The 25492-nt window shown below is 35.7% G+C and overlaps 1 protein-coding gene across 3 annotated transcripts in view; it reads right to left on the bottom strand.

Annotated features, from left to right (window-relative positions):
* AGMO (alkylglycerol monooxygenase) overlaps positions 1 to 25492 on the bottom strand; it is a 184338-nt gene that overhangs the window by 51170 nt on the left and 107676 nt on the right. For all 3 annotated transcript variants that reach the window (XR_007630955.1, XM_050332749.1, XM_050332758.1), the window contains exon 12: positions 25081 to 25186. Coding sequence is in view for 2 of the 3 variants with exons in the window: in XM_050332749.1 (XP_050188706.1) it covers positions 25081 to 25186 (106 nt within the window). In the remaining variant the exon portion in view is untranslated. The remainder of the gene's footprint in view (positions 1 to 25080; positions 25187 to 25492) is intronic.

Genomic DNA, 25492 nt, shown 5'->3' with positions numbered 1-25492 from the left:
GTCTTGCCTCGCCTTGCCTTACTCTGAGCTCTCTGAGGGATATGGAAAGTGTCTTAAGACAATCAGCCACATAAAGATTTTGAAAAGCAATCACGGAATCATTACTGTCACTATTTCCTAAACCATTTGCAGCTTGACAACACTCCTACAGTATCTATAACTACACTTAAGTATGTGGAAACTCATAAAAGTTTCTTTTGCATGGCTGTCATTGTTGACTTTAGGAAAAGACTATCATAAGCTAAGAGGCCCTTCCAATAACAATGCCACAGTTTCTTACTCCATAATGAAAGCTTCTTATAAATAACATTCTTATAAATAACATTAAGCTGAAAAGTTTGAGAATTTGATTTTGCGGGGGGAAATAAATTATTTTAAAAATACTATCAATTACAGTGCACCAAATATCACTTCAGGGATTTTTCTTCTGTTAAAAAGTTATAATACTATTCACATTTTGCAATTCTGAAGTGTAGGGACCATTCCCAAGTAGAAAAGTATCCTATTAATGTTACCATCTCGGCCTGAATTATTCTCAGTTTTGTTAGTTTTTACTTCCCATTGCTAAACCCAAACATATGGTTCAGTCTGTATGTCTATGCACCTGTCACCAAATTGGTTAAAGATGACTAAAGGTGTATTCAAAGTGTCTCAGGATTTCAGTACTCTGTTTATTATGCTGCTTTTAAGAAGTAAACCTACTACATAAAATTAAATTTGAACTTAATTCCAGTCTAAATTTCTTAATTATGCTATCTTTGTTGAAAATACTGCAGCTCATAGCTGTACCACAGCAGTGCTTCAGAAGTAACAGATGAATTCAGAACCTAGAAGTGTGAATCAAAAAGCCTAAATCAAGAATTCAATGACATTTTAATATTTAAGAATATTCTGCCTTGAACAGCTCAAGACAAGATCAATATATCCATAATAATAAAAATAATGCTGCTGAATGGATGAATCAGAGCTCGGTGGGTATTCAGTGAAAAGGATTAGACAGGAGCAGAAAGAAGAAAAATCATGACAAAATAACATAAGCAAACTTGTACATCAATTACTCCTTTTTAGTTTACCAGGAGGAAAAAAAAATAGGACAGAAAAATTGATGATTTCAGACTCACTTCAAACAACTTTTTTGTATTTTTTCACAAAAGGGATCAGGATGTTTCTTTTGCAAGACCCTGAAAAATACTTAAAGCTAAGTGACTATTTTTCAAGGATTTTGCTTTCTCAGCCATAATATTAGTGAAACAAACCTATAGTGCCAAACAATATATCAAAAAACATCAATGCATCTGTGAGTGCTAGCAATTTGTGACCCGTCAGTATTACTGTATTTTTGATAGGCAAAATGAAACTCAAAATACTGCAGAAGAAAGTCTAGAGGCAAGAAAAAGGATTAGTGAAGATCTGGCTCATCATTATGAAGACAAATATTAATTAATTTTTAATGAGTTTCCTATGACCTATATTGTATGCTGTATTATTTAATCACAGAATGTTGGTGCATGTGTGTTCCATAAATATATGTGTATTTTATTTTCATTTATATACATGTGAACACAGTTGTTAATCCCCTTTCTAAGTTAATGTCTGTGTCCTCTTACTTTCTCCATTTGTCTCTTTAAAAAGGTGGACAAAAGTGGAATTTCATGACAGATAACATTCTTTGGTATTCATTTCGGGGGGAGTAAATAGCCATGAATGACCTTTTTGTCTTTACCTTTGATTTTTTAAATGTTTCTTGGCACTTTAACAAACGGTTCACCACACTTCAGCTGAAGGGGAAGAAGATGTCAGTGACTTGATGGATGCTTTTTACTATAAGTAGAAAGAATACATTTAGCACCATGTAGTCTATTATTTTATTAATCCTACTGAATATTGAATTGGTAGAATATATTGCTCAGAATAGGTATTTCAAGCAGAAAGAGTTAACAATAAGATTTAAATTTATGCAAAGAGACATAGCATTTTCTCTAAAAAGTTTATAATGAGGCAAATATGACAAGATTTTGCTCCTAAATCTTTATTGGCATTTGTTCTTAGACTTGGATATGATGTCTCAAAGTTCTGTGACAATGTTAGGTTATGCTGCAACATTAAAATAAACTTCATAGTGTCAATAACAAGAAAACAGTTAATGACTGAAAGTGTCTATAATGAAGAATCTTTAAACTTGTATGCACTAAATTATTTTTAAAAATCAGTTTAAAATAATGACATAAGCTAATGTTAAAAGACATATTTTGGGAGTGGGAAAGAGGGGCTTTGATTTTCTGTGGAAGGACCCTCTGGTAGTTGGAGGCATTTCCTTTATTTTAGATCCAAACTTCATTTAATATTTAATCCACTGTTGGTTCCCACATGCTTTTGCAACTAGCACATGCTAATGGGATGTGACAGATGGACCTACAGAAGTTAGTTGGAGCCAGCTCCAAAAAAAAGACTTTGATGCCTTAAATTAGACACTACTACAACAACCCATACTCAACAACCCCTCACAGAGATGTCTATGCCATTTTTTTTGCCTTTTGACCTGAAACTACATCTGCCATTATGTCTGTAGGCATCGATACATTTGAAATTTCTAATCTTTCTATAAGGGATTTCCACAAAAAAAACCAAAAAAAAAACCAAACCAAACAAACAAACAAACAACCAAACAAAAAAAAACCACAGAAAAACACGCACACAAAAAAAACCCCACACCAAACCAATCAAAAAAAAAAAAAAAAAAAGGAAAAAAAGGGATTCTGTGAAAGTGATATTTTACAAAGAGGCCTGACAGAATGCCTGAATGCACAAATGAAAATTGACACATATTTCTTTCCTATATAAGGAGTGTTATATTGTCTGCTCCATTCCTTGCCTTTTTTACCAACAAAGTCTTTGCACAGGTTCTTTCTCTTTTTTTTGTGCTTTGTTTAGACAGTTCTATCTGTGCAAGCCAAGTGCAAGCAGATGTGAGTGCTAGCAAACCACCATGGTGACACAACAGCTCACACAATTGACCTAAAGGGATCATCAGGTACCATTCTATGTTAAGTAGCATCTATGACGCTCTTTCACGTTTGCATTCTATTCTCAGTTCACAGGACACAATATAAGGCGGCAACACATTCCAAATGCATGATTTAAGCTATTTTAATACAGAGTCTGGCATTTTCCAAAAACACACAATTCCTAGATGTAAAAGACCCAAACTTACCCATTTTTCCTGCTATATTGCCAAAATAAGATGGGCACATAGCTACACAAATCACAGTTTTGCTCTTACCCTTTCACATTCAAACACTCCTTCTTCACCACCCTTTGCATTCTGCTGCTTATGGAAAGTGAAAGCGTTACCTTAGCTTGCCCTTCAGTGCTGTCCATTTTCTCCTTTCAACTCTATTCACAAACACTGTGACTTTATTGCTAATTTCCTGTTGGACTATAAACAATATATTTTGGAATTTTTTCACACTTTTTTCTTTTTGTGTTTCCTTTGCTGGCCTGTTCCACAGCTCCCCACCCTTTCATATTTGTCTCCTAATTGTGGCTAGCCTGAAAATTATTTTTGGAAGTGGCTCCTTTTATCCAAAAGTGCATATACATTCTCCACTGACCTTTCCCTCTTTTCTATCCTTCCAGCTAAGTTCACAAAAGTTCAGCCAACCCTTCTGTTGCATTCAGTAGGTTAATCCTTTTTAAACAATCTCGCTGCGGGAGTATATTCATGTCAGTTCTCAGATGAGTGGACTTAGTACATGCAAATTCTCTAATTTTCCTATTCTACCCTTTTCAGGTTGACAATCTGTTTCAATCTTTCCAGCATAGACATAAACAATGTACTTTCAGATTGCAGAAACATTTTGCAAATTCTGCCATATTAACACAGAAATCTGTACTTACAATATGTAGGATGTCATAACCATAACATATCAAAACCTCTATAATTCATTTTTTATTTGACAAATTTTTGTTGCTAACACGAAGTTCTGCATTTCCAATCTATAAAACAAATGGTGGCATAGAGATTGAGAGATAAACTAAGGAAAAATACCATTTGCTATCCAAAACATTATATTTTCCACTTTGATCAGGAAAGCAAAAGACACAAGACCTTTGTCTCCACGGCCTCCCTGTAACTTTAGTTCAATGGGATTCCAAGGAATATGGGAAGACTTATGAATCCCCCAAGGCCTGTGAACTAGCTATTTTTCCCTTCTTCAGCCTCTCTTGTAGGAAGGGTTTTTCATTTTCTAAAATTCTCCTAAGAGCTGAGGCAGTGGAATTTTAGGCTTCAGGCTTAATAAAGGAATTCTTTTCCCTTGGGTATGCAGCACTGGGAAGAGGTATAAGAAAGTTCAAATCCAAAATGAAAAGAATAATTTCACATATTTTTTGATTATTATCTAGTTCAGTTGACTGGAGAACACTGACAGTTAATTCAATAACATGGCATCAATACAAAAATAAGTGTATTTCTCATATCAAGGTGTATGCTAGCTCACTAATGAGATTCTAATTTAAAATGACAATTTACTTCCATACTGACAAAGTGTATTAAAAAGATTTATTTATACACCTAATGAACCATAACATAGCGAGCTATAAAGTAATATATTACTCTGTGGAGCTCCTATGAGTTCCACATCCCTATCTAATTTTTACACTACTGAATGGTAATTAATTCTAGTTGTTTACTTGGACAGCTTTCTGTCAGGTTGCCAGGTGTAATCTCCAAAATACACAGAAAAGCTACAACACTGAGACTCAGGCCACTCTAAAGATAAAACATTAAAGAAGAAAACTAAAAATCTATCTGATTTATGATTGAAAATGCAAAAATACAGAGTGTTTTCTTCCCGTGAACTTACGTCCATATTAAACCAATTTGGACACATAAATGGCAGTGGATTTATTAGGCAGATCCAAGAGAATGCAATGCTTCAAGAGGCTCAAGTGCAGTTGCTATCATTCCGTGCTGCAAGTTTCACGTACATGTAAACTTGAAAGCACAGCTATTTACCAAAAATAGCAAAATTCTTACTTGGCCATCGTTTTGATGCTTAGTCATTGGCTATTAACCATTCAACTTTCAATATACAATTTGCCTTCCTTAATATGTCTAGTGGCTATAAATCATGATCCAAGGAACTTGCAGAGTGTCTATATACCTCATCGTGACATTTCACTTCAAAAAAAACTCAGGAAGTGTATACGGCTGCATTATTTCCTCTTCAGAAAACCTCATCTCATTTATAGGATCATAGTCCAACTCCCTGTTCAAAACTTCCATCAGGGCAGGAAGCTTGAATTTGTCTCCGTGGTGATGTAAAAGTTTTCAGTCTGGGAACACTGATTTAACACCTCTTCTTGAGGCCATGGTTCTCAGCATGAAAGGTCTGTGCCCCTGAGCCGTTATCTACAACTCTTTTCTGTCCTCCCAACTTAAATGCAGCCATATACTTCCCTCCTAGCTGCTAGTTTCCATTTCTAGTCTTGCACAGAGATTCAAGGGTTTCATTATAACAATGCTTTCTAGTACTATTTGAAGGATTCCCTGATGATTTCCAGGACAAAATGTACTGTGTAACTGCTTTCAGGGTTTCTCCTTCTCAGTCACTGCAACACATCTGCTGCATGACCCAGGACAGGGCCCTCACAGAGGTCACAGATACCTTCTTGCAAATTGATTATGTATCTTTGGCTGAAAATCACCTACTAAGCCATACATAGCACTAATAGTGCCTATTAAGATGTAATTCAGCAATTCAGTTTGGGTAGCCTCTTCAGTTTTCTATTTTACCACAGTCAGCAGAAATCAAGATCTGGGTTTCCGTAAGTGAAGAATTACAAACAAACCTTAAAGGGCATTTTTTTTCTCATAAGCTCATAACCCATAATGACAAACAAGAACTCACAAATAAGAGAGACAATTGTGAGGGATGTTTGTAGCATGTGCCTTAGGCCAGCAGCCATCTAAAGGGTTTTTTTGGCTAACACTCTAGCACACTGGTCCCTGTATTTCAGGAGCCCTGAAAGAAGCAGATCCTGAGAAAGGATTTGAGGAAGACATTAATAAATAGTAATTCAAGAAGTCACTTCAACAAATGAGAGGAGTAAAAACTATCAGGCACAGGTTCAAGATGGACCTCCCCAATGAAATGGGAGGCGATGAGAGATGACTCCATGCAGTCAGGAGCATAGAGGAGAGTGAGAACTGGAATGGAAGATATGAAGATAAAGATAAGAAGTTTGAACTCACTAGGAATGGAGTTGGTGGAAGTTTCAGAAAAAAGTGGAATGATCACAAGTTATTTGGAAGGTATTATTATGTTGCAGTTTGTTCCCTTTGGGGAAATAAATATTTCAGAATCTTTTTGCGAACTGGGTTGGTGACTTGCTTTTCTGGGATCACAAGTACGAAGGGCACAGCAAGGTTATGATAAGAGCTGTTTTTTTCCTCTCACATTCTCCTTTTCACCTTCTGAAAAATAAGCTTATCAACACATCAGGAAATTATTTTTTAAACATTTTCCAGCTGAAATCTTCTGCTGAATATGTGGGATTACATTATTTTTGTAGAGGTAATTTTGGTGCTTCTCAGTCCAGATTCACTAAAGATGGTTATATGCAGCCTGTATAAACATGGAATAGGTAAATATTCTTCACAAGACAGGGAAGATTCCTTATAGAAAAGAGTAAAGCAGAAATGACAATAAGACCATTATTTAAGAGTAAAAACTAGTACAAAAGATAGAAATCTGTATAATTATTAATAGTATTTTTAGTATAAATAAGTAGTTATTATAGGGGGTTTATGTGAAAAGTAATTCCATAAATACTTGCTCTGAAAAAGTAGCAAGTCCATAAAAGTTCTTTGAAATTTGTAAAAACGTGCTACTATCCCTAAGCAAAAAATAGAAAACAGAGACACAGTAAGATTAAAATCCTATGGCAACTAGGGATGATCTACAAGGGAATTCAGACATATAAAATCTTCTCCATAGACAGAGGGAATTTTCGGCATTTCAGTCCAGTAAGGTAACTACCCTGCATAAAGGCTCAGGTTAGTGGAAAGGAAAATACAGACTACAATCCAGCAAAGATTTAAAACACATGCTTAACTTCATGCACCTAAATAGTCCCATTAACATGAAGTTAAGCATGTGTGCATGTTTTTGTAGGAACATACTCAAGTGATATCCCTTTGATGAATGTTTCTTCCTGTGTTAGCAGGGAACAGTGTTTGATCAGGCCAGCATGGGGTTAAGCACCCTTTATCTTTCACCTCTCCACTTAGAGGACCGTACTATGTTGGTGGGGGTGAAGATGAGGATGAGAGAAGCAACATCCAGCCCTGAAGGTGTACAGTTCAAATTCTGGTTATTTTAAGAATAGGAACCTCTAACACTGCTAAAAGTGAAGGTCTAACTGTAGGATTTGTATTCTGTGGGTTCCTGAGCTGCTTTGGGTTGCAGAAAAATTCCTGACAAAATGTTTAGAATTTTTTTCATAAAATTATATCTAGTGATTAATAGGGAAGTAGCTCTGCTGATTTCCAGACAAATCTTACTGTGCTAAGAATATACCAATCATATTAATTTCTGTTCCATGTGATGATAAGAGGCCCATTTGTGTATACACCCATACAATTTTTTTTCTACAGTTTGGATCTTAATTTCAACAGCAGTGATTGCAAAACAGCTGCATAATATATCACAGAGCAACTGCGAGCCTAAGCTGAGCTCTTATTATACATACTTGGCTTGAAGTTTCTTTAGGCATGTTCACCACAGTAAGACTAGAACAGCCATCTGCATGAGGGGAGTAGTGTGTCACAATAGGCAATGGAGTTTTGTGCAGAAAAAAAAGCCGTGGACATGGGGAACTGCTTTCCTTCGACCGTATAACTTCCAGTTGCTGAAGGCCTTTGATAGGGTAATTCTAGAGGGTCTTTGCTAAAGCAGTAATCAAAACTCATTATAATGTGGGCATTCTTGGATGCATTTTCCAATCAGTTAAACCAACATGAAGAAAGATTCTGTCATTTGCCTAAGCGGTGGCTAATTTAGTAATAGGCAGGAACGGATCCTCCAAGTTCCTATTCCCATTTTAGAAGTAGTTAGAGGGGTTGGATTTTTTCCCACCATTTATTGAAAATTTATTTTGTTACACTTCTTCCAAACACAAGCTTATAACTGAATACAACTACTGCATTATGGACTGCCCTAGAAAGACACGTAACTTGACTGTATATGGCACAAGGACGTAACTACACATGCTTCCTAAAATGAAAAAGAATTCAAAACATATGGAGTATATCAGGAGAGAATATAAAAGAAAATGTAGCAAAATGACAAAATGAATCCACCCTAGATCTTTTGGTGAAGAAAACCAACTGAAGATTATTAATGGCTGCAAATATTCAGTGGCTGTGAAAAATGTTGTCAAAAGCTAAACTGATCCAAAACAGAAAGCTGAGAAGTTGCATGAAAAAAAAATTCTCATTCTTTCTCTTAAACCCTATTTTAATAGGCCATATATTGTTTCAACAGAAAGTGGATTTGGATATATTTAAATAAGGAATTGTATTAAAGTTAACAACTGACTCACTACACATCACTTAAGCCGTAAGTAGCATCCCTGAATTACGGCTTGGGATGGTTTTGCATATTCCTAACTTTACAGCTAACACTCCTTCCAGTTTTTATTATCACCTTGTTATTCCCATTCTTCGTTCATGATGTTATGGTGACTAAAAAATATGTGACTAGAAAATAGTAGACTTTCATACCTCAATCCCCTGACTTCCCCTGGGGGAGTGGATTACTGCATCATAATACTGGTATCTGTTCGTTAATGCTTTGGGCTTCACTCAACTTCAAAGCAAAGATATTAAAGGCTCATTTTCCACTACAAGGCAGGTGTATTTTTATTAGCTCTTTTTCAAAATTGCTATGACTTCACTTGTGGATACCCCGCCAACAGCCATTATTGAAAGCTGGACTATAATTGCTAAGGAACATGCAACGTCTGAAGCACTAAACCAGTGTTACTGTGATCCTCCAACAATTGACTGAAACCAAGTGTTACATCATTAAAGCTGAATTACAACACACCCATGGCGTGTTTTCCATGTGTGCTATTTTAAACAATAGTAGAGAAAAACCTGGCTATAAATTCACAGATCCCCAATTTGTTCAAAATCCATGAACAATGAGGGCTGTCTGACAGGCTCTGCTGGCTCTATTTTAGTCAGAAATGTCACGCACCATAATTAAATGTCTGTTTGGCTTTTATTGGAGATGGAAATGCTAACTTCAGTTATAAATTTAAACAACCTGTCACAAGGGGAGACTCCACATTTGTATAGTTTAGGAAAGTTTAGTAATTGTAATTGTTCCAGGAAAGACAAATAAACTAATGGAAACTATTCCATTTCTTAATTGGCTTTGCATCAGAAAAAAATAAGCTAATGTGGTTATGGTATAGCTTTCATCTGGTTTGAACCAAGGTCTTTGCTTTAGTAGATAAGGTTAGTGCACCAGTACTTTCCAGTGCTTATTTTCATACAGAAATTACCTGAAGACTATTGTGATCACAGCTTCTAGGTTAAGAGAAGATGCCACTGACAAGTGGCAACAAAATATCATCAGTATTCCAGAAAAACGTTTAGTTCAATTCAGCACAGTTCACTCTGATGTTGTCCAAGTGGAAATATTTTGCTGTCACCTTGGTATGCAGAGACTATTACAGTTAAAGCAAATCCTGCAATTTTTCTACTCAGCTTCAGAAATTTTACAGTGCCCAGATTCCAGTGGAAAATATTTGATCACTCATATGCTTGGATAGAAATTTGTCACCTGGAATAGAAATCAGGATAAACCTCGCCAGCATCCTTATTCAGACAGGCTCTGCAAATATATACTAGGCAAGATCTCTGCCAAATAACTTGTGTCTGGCCAACATTGCCTTTCAAATAGTCTGTGAATACCAGTTGCCAATAAAGATTCATTATACCATGTGTAGGTAAATATTATTTTAGCTTTTGCATCTACAGTTTTAAGCTTACACAGTAGCAATTCATTTGCTCCCCACATACTACCTGTCTGCAAGTTTCTGTGTGGTAGCCAATCACAATATTCACACTTCTCACTAGCACCTAAACAATCTATGACTTTTACTTAAAATAGATCAGTCAGATGTAAATATTTCCAAGTTATGTTTTTCACTCACACACAAAGTACGTACTATAGCCATTTTGAATAGCAATATCAAATGCAGAACTTCACAGTCGGTGTTAGAATCATCTAAGACTTTTCCTGTTGCACTGCTTTTCAAGAAAATAATAATCTCTTCTGGGTTCTATAATATATAAGAATATACACCAACGTGTAAAGTCTTTTACTTTCAAAGATGTGCGCATATATATATTAAATTAATGCAAAAAGAATGGTGTCCCTATACTTTTCATAGTGAAACTTTAGAGCCATTCCCTCAGGCATAGTAGATGATTCAGAATAGTCCCAAATCATGCAAAGGGTTACAGTTGTTAAAAAATAAAAACATTTTCAAAGGGAGTGTGTAGTACTTTCACCACAAATGTTTGCCTATACATCTTCATAATCTCCTGTTTAGAAAAAGACCAACAACTCAGATTGTCTTGCTTTGGAATGCTATTTAATTTTTCAAAATGGTACCAAACTTACTGTTATGAAACTTCTAAAGTATTTGGGTTGATTTGATTTTCACTTTCATTTTACCACTAATTTAACCTCTTAGAAGGAACTACATGAGAACAGTCCTGTGAACAGCTATTAACTTTTGACTCCTAGAAACCTGTGACAGCAGAACCATTTAGCAATACTTTTTCCCAACAACACTTCTCATTTACTGACAAATCATGTTGCTTTCTCTTCTCCTTCCTTTCATTGTATTACATCCTTTCACACAGTTTCATCACTTTATTTTATTTCAGCCCTTCCCACCATAAGTCTTCCACAATGTCCTTATGTCTCATTAGCACTTCAGTTATTTGAAGTTCTCTCCTAAAACCTTTCTTTATTGTTACTCATATATTACTTCAGGGTTTCTATGGAGTTAGTTTTCTCCTTCTTTCTTAAAATGTTTTTAAATAGGTTTATTTTAGAGGGCCCTTTTTCATATGAAGAGAGCTAATAAATAAAGTTTTGCCCAGATTAAAGGGAAGTGTCTATATGTTTTTGCGCACATCAGTAAGGACAGCTAATGGCAAAGACTTAAATCCTACTTAGCACCCTGATCTTTAATTCTTATGGCTATTGATTTGTCACAAATATTTTTAACAAATTCTCAACACTACTTCAATTCATTTGCAGAAGACACTGGTGGCTGAATAATTGCTATCTCACAGACGAATCCTCTCTGACAATAGTAAAATCTTTTTGTAGTACTAGAGTATTCTACTGCCACATGACCAAGGATCCCATTTGGTCCCAGTTGCCAGAAAAATTTACTTTCATGTGTCAAAAAAATAAGAAAATTTTATCACCGTGAACTTAGAAAGGAGAAATCTATTAATCTTTTGTATATTTGACCACTTTTCTTTATATGAAATATATTCCTATAATTTTTGCTTTCATTGAAAAGATCTATTGTGTAGATCTTATATAAATAAAATAAAGTTATAAATAAATATAGTTTGTTTTATGCCATTATGTAGGGCTCAGTAACATCAAGTTTTTAAGCTATCATGTACAGTTCAGATATACCATTTTTGTGCACGCTTTGTCTTTGTTCTGTTTCTGTACTCCTCTAGGTATTGATGTCAGCACAAATCTATCATCTCTGTGCAGATCCCAATCACCTCTTCAAGTTGCATTCCCCTCTCCCCACCAAATAAATTCCATCCTTCAGAATATTGTTTGTTTGAATGTTAGCTTAGGTGAAATATAGCTTAAATTACTTATCTCCTCTATTTTCAACTAAATTTTACCTTCTTCTTTCCCTGTAATTCTAGATACCAACATCACTGTTTATATATCGTCTTTGATTCCCACCTCTTCTGAGATTCCCCATATCCACATGCACAGATTCTTTTCTAAAAACATACCAGAGATAATCAGTCTTATCTAGAATTTTCATCCAGGCCCTTGTCTTCTCATATCTCCAATACAGTAATTCTCTCTGCCAAAAGCTTTATAACTTACTGATGTCCACCCAGAATGCTACTGAAATAAGTGGGTTCTAGATTGTCCCTTCGGCTATGTCATTCCTCTCTATGTACATTTCCATTGGTAGCCTTTTCAAAAGTAAGTTAGTTTTCAACATTTTAAGGATCTTTTCAGCATACCTCCCTCCTCCCTAATTCTGTTAGCTCCCATTATGAACATGCTCAATTTTCAGACAAGTATTTTGCGATTTCTCCTCCAGTGGTCCTAATACTAGTCCACATTTATCTGCTGCCTTTCATGGCATGTTTACATTGTATATCCCTGGAAGCAGGACTATTGCTCTGTTATGGGACTTGACAGTATCTTGTACAACTATTAGAATACCTGGATGCCAACTAGTTTGACTTTGCCAACAGTGAATGCACTGATGAAGTGTTTTACTACTTGCAGTCCAACCTCTCATTAGTACACTTAAATACTAATTTGCTACTGTAGAGTTAATGGACAGCATAATGCTTCAGGACCTCCTTAATACTGTAAGGGTCAGAACCACCATTCCTAAAGCACTAAATAAACAGTTGAAAAGTATTTTCCTCTCTAAATATTTTGAATCAGAAATCTTATAGATTTTCATATTCGAAAAGCAGGTTTTTTAAACCACGTTAATCAGAAGAACATCTTAAAGGTCTTTCTCTTAGAGTGCAATAACACCTGTAAGGGAAATACAATTGTTTTCCTTACTGAAGAGATTTATTTACAATGATGACTCCATAGTTTTTCTAAATTATCAGGGAGAGTAAAGAAACATGAAAGCAAGTCACTAAACTACCAAATATCATCTATTAACAAGGCAAACTATTCTTCTGGTCAGCAACATACTTCAAAGTGCATATTCAACCACAATTTTTTAATTTTTCAGTCCTCTCACTAAAATAAAACAACGAGGTGTTTCATGCATTTCATGTAATGCTAAGTGCTCTTTCAAGTTAAGAAGTATGAAAATGCTGGAGCCCCAGAGAGCTGGCAGTACTTAAAAATTACTGTACATGAATAGTTGCACATGCATAATTATATAATTGCACTTGATGGCAGCAATAGCACATAGAGAAGACTATTAATAGCATGTAAAATCTGCAGAAATCTCGTGAAGACAAACAGCCTCCAAAAGTATGAAGAGGTGGCACTTGGTACAGAATATATTTTAGTTTTACCTTTCAGTATGACAATTACCATGAAAGAAAGGATCAAAGGCAAATGGCACAGCTGGCAGCTTCAGAATAATTTAAGAGGTGTACTGGCAATAGCTTTTTGGTTTCAGTAAGATGGACTGCATTAACTGTAATAGGGAAACGATGGTGGAGAAAAGTCATACAGCATTCTTGCCTGGCATTAGTACAACATTAGCTGAACCTGCACTTTAGATGAGTTCACACAAATTTCAAGGGAGAAAACTTCTGTTAATAAATATTAACAATAGCAATGTCTTCTCTGTAATTTGGGACTTAAATCGTTTAGTCTTAAATCACTGATACAGGAACTCATGAACACTGGGGAAGTAAGATAAGTATGTGCCTATAGCATATCGAACCATGATTCCATGACCTTGTACCCAAACTACAAAGAGATAATCTGTCTGCAAGGGCATGACAAAATCAGGGCATCTGGGCTGGAAAGATGCAATATAAGCTTTGCAGATAATGCTGTATAAACCAAGGCTCTTCTCTCATTTTCCACTCTCCTTGTAAAGCTTCAATTTCACAATATTGCAGGGCTCACATAAACAACTTATCATTCAGCTCCTTAACAAAGGAAATAATAAAAGGAGTTTGGGAGAATGTACAGATCCTACCTACTTTCCATCCTTACCCTAACTCTTCCCCAGATCATTACAGGTACCCTTTGGACCAGCTGTGCCCTACAGACTGGAGAGGGTCTGTTGTGTCCACCATCCCCCTTTGCCATTTCTTTCCACTCCACTTTTAACCTGGCTAATATTGGAATGTGCATAATTTGTTCAACAAAGAATAATGCTGCATTTGATAATACACGTGAGAGTCACCAGTTTCCAAGTCCCTCCCCAAAGGAGACCACACTTTGGGCTAAAGGAGAAATTTTTAGCAGAGTTTTCCTTCAAACAGATAGACATTCACAGAATTTTGAAGGGTGTCAAGCCTGGCTTTTTTCTTAACCATTAAGCTAGCAACATGGTTCCCTTTCAATGACAGTTTTCCAAAGATGATTTACATTCTAAAGACTGTGTCTAAGCCCAGAGGCAAACATTTGTCCACACACGTACAGTTCTGAAAATCAGAATCTCTGCAACTAAATCTATTATGGTTTCTCTGAAATTATTGGCATATATGCCCAAATATTTTACAGTCGCAATATGCTTTTGTGTAGAGTTTAATAGTATGCACTACTGCACAAAGCAAAATAAAAGCATGAAGATCATGTAATTTGATCTCCCAAAAGATCAAAATAAAACAGCAGAGCATGTAAAGTAGTTGGTTGTGCAGGTTTTATGTGGACTGTCCAGGAAAAATGGACCAGTTTTGCTTGCATGCTGCTTTCACAGCTATTATTTTTTTTACTTCTGCAATCTGATGCTTTTGATTTTTATTTGATGCTAATAAGTTCTGAAAGCCAGAGAGCTTACAAAGCCAAAAAAATAAACCTGGATCTACTAAAGAACCTGTTTTCCTCCTCAACTCTCCACGAGCCAGGAGTGAAACCGTCAGTTTTACATCACTAGAATGAGCAGATTTGATTCATTTAGGGAATTGAGACTTTTTATAAGACCCTGGCAGAAATTAGCAATTATTTAGAAGGTGATAAATAGTCCAATAAGATACTTGAAAACATCAAGGAATGACAGCACCAAGTTATATACAAATTAAGGCCATGTAACTATATTGGTTCTATCACTATTCCTTAATCAGAGCACTCCAGAATTCTTTATCTGTTTCAAGTGAGCTACCCTTGGGTAATGTATAATGATAGAAATAAATCAGAGTGTGATACCTGGGACTGTGCTAAAACTAGACAGTTTTTGCTTTTTTAAATATCCAGTTTCCCTCTCTTTACAGAAAGCTTCTTATTTCAACAGCAAGATCTTCAGATAGCCACTTAGATGAAACACTCACTTATCTCTCTCTGCTCATAGAAGTTGAGATCGGAAAATTAAATCATAGAATTCATCTCTTGAAATGTGTAATTTCAAGACTAATGAACTCACGGCAAGTTGAAGACTTTTGACTTTATCTTAAATTGAGAAGTTTGAGTGAGATTTTTTTTTTTTGCCAATAATTTGTTCTGGTATTTGACTGTTCGTATTTTATAATAGTTGGGTGAAAAAAACCCCAAAATTCAAAGTGAAATAAAAATGTATCAACCCACATAGAATGAAACATTCTACCTCTACCTCCAACCTCCTACTTGTTTTTGTTCGTCTTCCATTTGTAAAAGAAATGAAGAAATTTCCAGTTTCTATGGACCTAAAGATATTTTGTAGGTTTTATTTTATTTTGATTTGGTTAGTAAACTAGCAAATAAAATTTCCCTTAATCCTCTCCATTTCCCTGTAGTATCTTTTCCTTTCTCACACAGAGATTAAAGAAAAAGTAATGAAACACAACAGAAGGAGAAAGGACTATTTACAATTTTTTTACAGTGCTTGTTAAAACATATCAAAGCATATGCCATGGCTTTTGAGCAAAGTGCACATTTTAGACTGCTATCCATAGGGCACGGCAAATTCTAGCAAGTTGTAGCCTAATTTTTAAAATTTATGAAGCTCTTCTCAGATGTTGGCATCTTGGTAACACATTTTTAGTCCAATTCACAAGACAGATGAATTTCTGCTTTTTACATGTTTTATGGTCGAGGGATGCATTTCAATAAGCCTCAAATAACTCCAGAAGCTAATTACCATCCATACACATAGTATGGAGGATACATTTGCAATGGATTCAGTTTAGGGCAACACTTTCATTAAAAGCAAAGACAGCCCATCAAGATATTACAATTATGCTCCTGAACACATCTCATCCTGTGCTAGAATGTTCTCAGATGAACGCAACAGAGAACTTAAAAATATTATATATACATATAAAACCCCCTGAGTTTTCTAAACAAGACAACTGTTTAATAGGGTTCATTTGTATGTGTGGAAAAAAAAAGTGACTAGGAACTTAACTAGGATGATGGCAACTCTGTTCACTGCTTACACAGTACACAGAAGTGGGATAGGTCCTTTTATGTATGCAGAAAGGCAGGTATGTTCCCAAAAATTTTATAATTTAACTGTGATGGCCTCAGACAAAGGGAAATGGAAAGAGTTATGGAGACATGTAGGTATAAAACAATGCAGTTAATGGCCAAATTCTGCTTTTTAACATCCTGCTTCACTGCCATTTTTAACTGTTTCCTAATATCTGACCACTTTTTGCAGCCAACCTACATGAAGTGAAAAAGAAGAGAAATTAATAGATCTAAACATTTATAGTCATATGCAGAAGTGCAATGAATTCAGGTAATAGCTAAGGACAAAATACAGCATCCTCTTCTCCATAAAATCTAATATATTCAAACTAAAACCAGGCATTTTCAACTCTGTATTAGCTTCCGATCAGCAAAATTAACAGCCTATTCCAGGCATTTCATGGGTTCCACATGAAGATAAACCAAACAAATTCTGTCAGGACAGATGTGATCACTCCCAGACTCTATAGGGGGTTGTTACATTATTTTGCCTTGGTTTCAAGTGATAACTAGAGCTTTACATTTAGGTTTTTCTCATAACACCTATTTCCAACTTTTAAACATACAAAATGTTTTGTGTGTTCTGCATTTGGTAATCAGTTGTTAAACACAGCATTTGCTAATCTTCTTTCATCAGGCAATTTTTATTTGGCATTGGCAAGAAAAAGAAAAATTTAAAACATTCTCTTTGTACTCCGCAATACTCCAATATAAAACCAAATATAGCTTTGTTGCTTTCTCTGTATTCACTTCTTCCCTCACTCTAAACATCACAGAAAACAGAACTTGTACATGGGAATGATATAACAAGGCAGTAATAAAGAAAATAAATTACAGTACAGATAATGGCTTGATTTTATCTTACTGATCTACTGCCCACTTTAGACAAAAGGGACTGGCTGGTTAGAATTTAGTATGCAATTGTCCAGATGTCATAAACTAGTTTTCAGGCTCTGTGGTTATTTCAGGGACTGCTAGCAGAAAAACAGAGGTTTAACGTTTACTGTGCTTTTCTTTCTTTGTTGTTCATAAGAAGCTTCTGAAAAATTTAGACTGAGCAAAAGATAAAAGACAGAATTTATGATTAAAGTACTAAATCAGAGAACATTTTGTATTACTTTCTGCTTTGCGACATACAGGTATTGATTTAGATTTCCAATGGCCTACGTTACAGCCTAATTCTGTGCATCCTACATAGACATTCTATTGCAAAATGCTAAGTTTTCACAGTTGCTGTGTTCTGCTCACTGTTACAGAAGTGGGAAGGGACATTTATAGGAAGAAGGGTCTTGTACCTCCATTTCCCTTGCAAGACATAAACATTGAGTAACCCTGGACTGCACGTGTTTTTTACATTTGGGTTTTCTCTGTTTAAATCTTATGAGACTGAAATATCCAGAATGCTTTAAATACTAGGTTGGTTCTCTGTGGTAACATTGTACCTGCCAAACCCAGATCTATTCCACAGCAGAAACAGCTCGTTTAATTAAAGCTGTTATCTCCTAAAAGTTGATTCAATCCCTCTGCCTGCCATGTTGAAGATAAAATTCAAATTAAGTCATCTGTCTTCATGGTCTTGGGAACGCAGCTACACCTCTCCTCTCTTTAAGATTGGGATAATTCCCACCTGCCTCTTACAATAGCTTTGGTGGTAGGCTACTTAATTTTGCCTATCAGGTTGTCCTAACAAGCACATACATGGAGGTGAACTTGATGGACTAAAGACAGCCATGTCCCAGAGAACACACACATCCTGGCCAGGCACAGTGATGTTGGAAGGCTCCCCAGTCTAGGGTGTTCAACACAGTTGGTGATACCTTCTGCATTCATCAGACTGCATCTTCTGTTTCTCCACGCACAACCTGCACTGATGGGAAATCTCAGCAGACAAGCCAGTATCTTTCTTTCAGGACACAGGAATCACTCATCCTTTATTACCCTGACTTTGACTCTTAGAGACTGCAATGTACTTTCCACTGTACCTTTAAATCAACTTCGAACATAAAATGTATGAGAGCGTCAACTGACCAGTAAGCAATTGCTCTGTCAGCAGTAGGAAATAAGTCTGTTCCAACTGCCTTTGCACCTCTCCTGTAGAACCCAAACAGTGCAAGGTCTGTATGGACGCCTGCCTCTTGCTCCAATGTATGCCAGCACTGTTTGTCTTGTGATGCAGAGGTGCCTCTGTGCTAACACAGATAACTAATACTGCCAACATACATTCTCTGAGTGTGTCTTCACTGGAAATACTTTAAGCTCTTTAAAGTGAGAAAAAAATAATTAAAAAATACTGTACAGATTAGATTTCCTCTGTGGAAGAAACCAGGTATGAACCAAATTTACATATTTGTGCATTAAAAAAAAATTAATTGCTCGTTAATACTCTCGTACTGTAACAGCCATTGCACAGATGGAAACATCTACCCATGTGGAATACCTCAGTTGTCACCAGGGACTAATGTCGGTGAAGCAATCCACTGGTATGGACATTTCTATCATTATCCATGTGTTATTATGATGTAGAAAAGAATGCAGTTTGACGGGGTTTGCAGCATTACTGGCTTCTAGAAAAATTATGCTTTGACTTATGAACCAAACCACTCAGTAACAATGTGGGTGAAATGGTGCAGCTTCATTTTTACAAAGACACCCTCAGATGTATAACTGAACATTAATAATCTCATTGGCATGTCTGTTATCTTTAAAATGCAAATCACTGCATACAGTTTCAAGCCAATCACTAACTGCTTTGGGCTAAGAAGGGCCAGAAAATAAACTATATTTTAACTATGAGACTGAGTGTTGACAGAACTAAACACAAAATTTCAGACAGCATACATGAACATGTATTTTTTATCCTCAGAGTACTACCTTGGCTTTATCTTTGACTGCATGCTCCTGATTTCCATTAAGCATGACTACCTCCTTGTCTTGTCAAGCAATTAAAGTGACAAAAGTAATAGCAGATGCTTCTTTCATAGTTAAAACTACAGCAAGCAGACTATAGCTTGCATTTTATTACAACTGCTTTATACAGCTTAGTAATTGCAAGGTAATTGAAAAGATCCTGATAATAAACCACCAGTTTACTTTTTTTTTTAGACAAAATAAATATGTAGCCCAATTCAAACTTCATTTTAACAACACATTAGATGGTTTCCAACTTGTCTTGATTTTTGTTTTATTTTTATGATTGTAAATAAACCCTGGAAAATTCCTTCCCCAATTTTACCACCTGAAACTGCAGCTGTTGGCTGACACTATCAAAGCCTCGCAATTCCGAACTCACGTGCAAATCTCATCAAGTGCAGACACTTCTAATTGATTCCAGAAGTTTTTCTTTTGCTAAGATCAGCGGGCAGAAGAAGAATAATGAGCAGCTTTTAAGCAGAGGGGGGAGGGTGTTGAGCTCAGAGAGTGGAGATTTTAAAGGCTCCAGCTCAACTGCTCTGCCAGAAATGTGGAGCAATTTTACGGTCAATTGGCCAGAGCATCTGGAACTATACATCATAGTCTTTAGTTGATGGTGGTGAAGCCGACTCTCAAACTGGCTAAGTCTAAAATCAGTAATGACTCTGCTGTCACACCTAAGTGGAAACTAACTTAATCTACTGCCAGATTTTACTGTGACTTTTTCTAAGGGACATTATTCCCCTTAGGGCAATTGTCAAGAATATTAAAAGTCCAGTCTCTGGGATACACTGCGTGGCATAGCAAACTTTTCTGAATGAAGCTAACATAGAAAAAAATTATTACAACTTGTGTTTATTTAATTCCATGCTTGTTGACAAGATTTTTTATCATAAGGTAGTACAGTTTCCTTCCAATCCCAGTTTCATTTCTAAAATACATTTGAAATACACCAGCCAATCTAGTTAGGGCACAGAGGCTGCATAAATGCTGAGGCCGTAAATCATAGCACAGGGCACGGAGCTTTAACCTTAATGGAAACCAAATATGGGATATGCGGCTCTTTGAAATGTGGCACAGATGATCATAATGAGGGACCAAGGAAAAATGCTGCAGAGTAGAAAACCATCATTGATGTGGAAATAAGTTCTTATGAGTAAATGTTTGGTTTAAGTCAGTACTCATAAGTCAGTATTCCAACGCTGGTAAATTACACTAAGAAACAAGTGAGGTAACAGCAACTCTTTGTACAATGAAAGGAGAAAAAAGTAGCGTAGTAATATATCACATTAAGAGGGACTTCTGTGGAACACAAGATACAGTGTAAATCAGTTCTTTAATAAAGAGATGTTTTATATTTTATCCAGACCAATTAGTTGCCATGCCATAAGAAATACCTGAGTTGCATCAAAGATCAGAGAAGCAGTCCATTTGGTATGGAATACTGTCTCCAAAAGTTTTTGCCACAGCTGCATCTACCAAGTTCAGATACTCTGGAGGTGTAAATAAACTATTCGATCACAACAAAGCTTATTTCTACCTTCATTAGTTAAGGGCTGAACTACACCCTGCAGCACAACATTCTGTATAACTTCCAAAGCTAGTTATATTTCTAATATGCCACACACCCACATAAAACAAAAAAGAAAACAAGTTATTAATTTAAAGCATCACATGTATATATAATCTTTTTCTCTCTTTTCTTCCCTCTTCCTCCATTAAAGTTGCCCTAGATTTTTGTCCTTCCTACCTGTAAATTAATGCATGCCTGCCAAATAAATGAACACATCAAGACAGAACTCTATTTCCTCCTCCAGCTTCCTCCCTCCTAGCTCCTTAGTTCAAGTCTTTTTCAGTACTGAGTTGCAGCCACTATGAGAGTTGTTGAAAATATTTCAGACAAGAGTTCCAACAACATGTCAATGGTTTTCATTTCTACTTGCTCCTCATTAGTACTACTGTCAAATAACAGCCAGTGCTTGACCAAATTCAGCTCATGGAATATGCTGGCTGATGCCAAACCAGAGCAGTTGGATGGAAACACTTTGAAGAGGTGCACCATCATCACAGATTTATTTTTACATATCACGCCTGCTGAACCGTCACATAACTGAACATACAAGCAATGTTTTCTGCTACCTCCAGGTGGTTAGGAGGCTCCAGGCCCAGTCTGACAGAAAATGATTTGGCTTTAGAAATACACACAATCATCACATTGCACAGGCATGAAGTAATCAGCCTAAAGAAAACTAAATGGTATAGGATGTGGCAGCACAGATTCTCAAAAAGAAACACACTGGCTCTTTAAACCAGTCAAATATATCTCTGTCCCTAACATTGAGGTTTTCACTGACCACCACCCAAGAAACAATTTTCTTAGGATCTAAAAATTTTCTCATACATCACCACATTTTTTTTTAAACAAACAAACAAAACATAAAACTCCAAACAAACACAACAACCACAATCACCCCTACTTCTTTCATCTAACCATCCACACAAAATACATTCAGGACAAGGGTAACAGAAAATGCATGCTAAGAAACATGCACTGTTCCACCTCCTGTAGTCACTTCTATGATGATGATAGCTTCAAATCATTTTCTTGTTTGGAGAAGGAAAGGGCAATGGGAGAGATCCTCATGAGCATCTAATCAAAGGATTTCAAATACAATAGCAGAGAGAACAATATGTTTAAATGATCAGAAAAATAACATAATTTTCATATGGAACCTAAGCTGGTAACACACAACTTCAAAGTACCAGTAGAGCAAATGCTGTTTTATTACTAGACTGCAGACACAGTTAACAACCATATTAAGATTTAGCTTTAACTCCTTCTTTCTTACACATCTATAGCTTCATTTTACTTTCACCTTCCTGGAGTATCAAGAATCTCACTTGCTCCACAGGAAGTTTTGTCACTTATCTGAAGAAAAATCTTTGGCTACCTAAGCTACCTAAGTCAACCAGCTGACTAAGCCAGTCAGCAGGGCCGCAAGGAGGCTGTAAGAGGCTGAAGCCAGAGGACAGAACTGTTCCTCCCCCTGAGATTGCCATCATTAGCTTTCTTCACGCCCATCTGAGCTAATTTAATGGCAAAGTGGAAAGGCTCGCTCCTTGTTTTCTCTGTTTTTCTCCCTTCTCTCACTGATCCTCTAGTTTTCTGTCATTTCTTCTTTTTTTTCCATCTAATCTCCACCCAGAAGGCCTCCAATGCACTAATTCTGATAATTGTCAAACCTTCTTATGAGCCAAATGCAATCATTTGCAGTCTAAGGCACTTTTTTTTTGCTAGTTAGAATATCCTGCAAATAGTACTGCACAGTTATTCATCTCTGAAATCTTATCTACTGTCTCTCAAATACTCATAAGAAATATGAACATATGAGACTTAGCAACAGAAAAAGCCTAAATGTAAAGACAAGAGTCACATACTTTTTCACTAATGATTGAACATGCCATTGGTAAAATCAGTCCTGCACTTATCTGCTGCAATGTGCACCATAAGCTTAAGAATTCTGGGACAGAATTCTAGAAACACTGACTAGTGCCATCATGTCTCTTGCAGTTAATTTCTCTTCATCTCTAAGTAATTATGCCCTTGAAGGCATAATTTATAGTAAAAAAAAAAAAAAAAAATTGACGGAAATTCAAAGTCAGCTAAACCTAGGTGTATGTTAAAGAAGGGATATTTAGATGAGGAAAACAAAAATTATAAATAAATGTTTTAATTTATATCTCTTAAAATTTTTAAGAGGATGTGAAAGTAAAACATAGCAAAGGAAGCTGAAAAGCAGGGAGATAAAAATTACCAGGACATACGTAGCATAAACTAAAAAAACTGCATATAAGATATCTCTCTGTTGAGATATATCTCTTTGAAGAAAAGATATTCAAAGTTTTCTACACTATCATACTTCTAAGGATACATAACTTGTTTGAATGCTGAATGGAAACAATTTTAGGATAAATCTTAAACCTCATTTCTGGGGAAACACTACATTTATTTATTTATTATGCTTTCTGATACTGCTACTTCAAAAATATCAGGTAAATACTGAGATAAAACATTAATGTTTAAAGACTTTTCAACATGAATTAACAAATCTTCATCAGTTTCTCTTTGTTTAGACTTTTTTTTAACATAAACTTCATTAGACATGTAAGAACACAACTAACATGGATCCAGAAACTGTATAATGCATTGGGAGCAAAAGCAGATCACTTATTTTTAAATGGGGAATTCTTTGAAACTTATCACAAACATTCAGACTAAAAAAAGAAAAATATTTTTTATGATGAAGATGGTGAAACACTGGAACAAGTTGTCCAGAAAGGTGGTAGTTGCCCATCCCTGGAAAGATTCAAGGTCAGGTTGAACAGGGCTCTGAGCAACCTGACATAGTTAAAGATGTCTCTGCTCATTGCAGAAGGTTGGACTAGATGACCTTTATAGGTCACTTCCAACTCAAGCTATTCTATTATTCTATGATTCTAGGATCATATTAGCTATTAATATCATCAAATTGTTGATTCATGATAAAATGTAAATCCCAAGAGTGGACATATCAGCATCACTGAAAAACATTATCTACTCTGGTCTCCCCAACAGCAAATTATTTGAAAGACAACTATTCTTTCAGAATTTTCAAAGCAAAATTGTAAGCAAGGTACTCCTGTTTCTTGCGATAAATGGACTACCAAACAAGGGACTGTGCCAAGAAGAGACTAAAATAAGAACAAAAAAGAACTGTAATATAAAGGATAAAAGGAAGAACATTACACACAAGAAAGGACAGGAGAGTACAGGAGAGAAGAACTTGAGATGACACTAAAGTTAAATTTTTTATGACAGAAAAATATAACAAATGGAGTAAGAACCATAATTCTCTACAAACAATAGAAACAATAATCTGATAATTTTACTTCTAGTCATTTCTTAGTAAGAAACATCATTATATATGAATACACACAACTCAGCAAGTGATGAGAGTGCATACTATGACAAAGAATTCTCCCAAAATTCAGTTAGAATACCCAAATAATTCAAGTCTGAAAGCTACATCTTAAGGTCTATAGGATTAGTTGCCAAATTTTAGACTTTGTTGCTACAAGCCTATCAACTTTATTAGGCTACTCATGAAATAATGCAAACATTTCCCAAATTATATTTAAGCAAGTAAAATCCTTAAAATACCTGCTGAGTTCTGGCAGACTCCTATCAAAGCAATTCAAGAGCTTGCTTGATTTATACACCAAAGCTTTGACAATGTAACAATATGAGGGAAAAATTCAAAAAATTCTCAATTAGTGGCATTTGTCTAGCTTTAAATATTGTCTAATAATAGTTATTGTTTCCTATTCCAGGTAAAAAGACAAAACAAAAAAACACCCAGACCCATAGCACCAATAGATATTTTTCATTTCCCTATTGCTTGTTCCCTTAGAAAAGCAAGAAAATCAACACCATAACCAGAAACCTCCAATTAGAAAGCTGCTATAAATTTTGCAGATGTTTCAAGAAATGGTAAATACACACTTTCATGGTTTTTTTCAGTGGAAATTTGCTCTCTGTAGCAAACCCAAATAATTTTCTAACAAAATAATCATTAAAAAATGAAAAATAAAGAGATAAGAAAAAACAACACTCAGTGTAATAAAAAATAAGAAAGCAAAATATGAATGTTTAGTGTTTCTGCTTTTTCTAAAAAGATAAAAATCTGGAGTAATCAGCATAGACACTTCAGAGTAAATGTCTTACCTCATATGCATAGCCCAGGAAAGAAAACTGACTTCTAAAGTAGCCAAGTTTGTAAACACCTATGAAGACTAAGCAGCGGATGATTTCCAAAATTCCTGCTTTGGACCTAGAAAAGGGAATCAATTCAGATTAACATCCAATCTTTTCTTTGTTAACTTCAGTGAAAAATAGAAAGAAGAATTAGTCTGTGATGTCCTGCATCAAGTCATCTTCCGTAACCTTATAGTTAGGTTTTTTTCAGTATACACCTTTTCATGTGTCTATTTCTGCAATTTTTACTAATTTGCATTATTAACTCCCTTAGTTATACACATATATGGCATACTGACAGATTTTCACCTATCCTGAAAGAAACTGTTCAGTCCATAAAAGTGAAAGTATTTGTTTCTGAAAATACAATGAACAGCAGGTG

The sequence above is a fragment of the Myiozetetes cayanensis genome, unplaced genomic scaffold, assembly GCF_022539395.1.
Source record: "Myiozetetes cayanensis isolate MyiCay16 unplaced genomic scaffold, myiCay2020 scf1, whole genome shotgun sequence".
Taxonomy (NCBI): Eukaryota; Metazoa; Chordata; class Aves; order Passeriformes; family Tyrannidae; genus Myiozetetes; species Myiozetetes cayanensis.
Note: the sequence above shows the minus strand (reverse complement) of the source record. Positions and strands in the feature narration are given on the sequence as shown.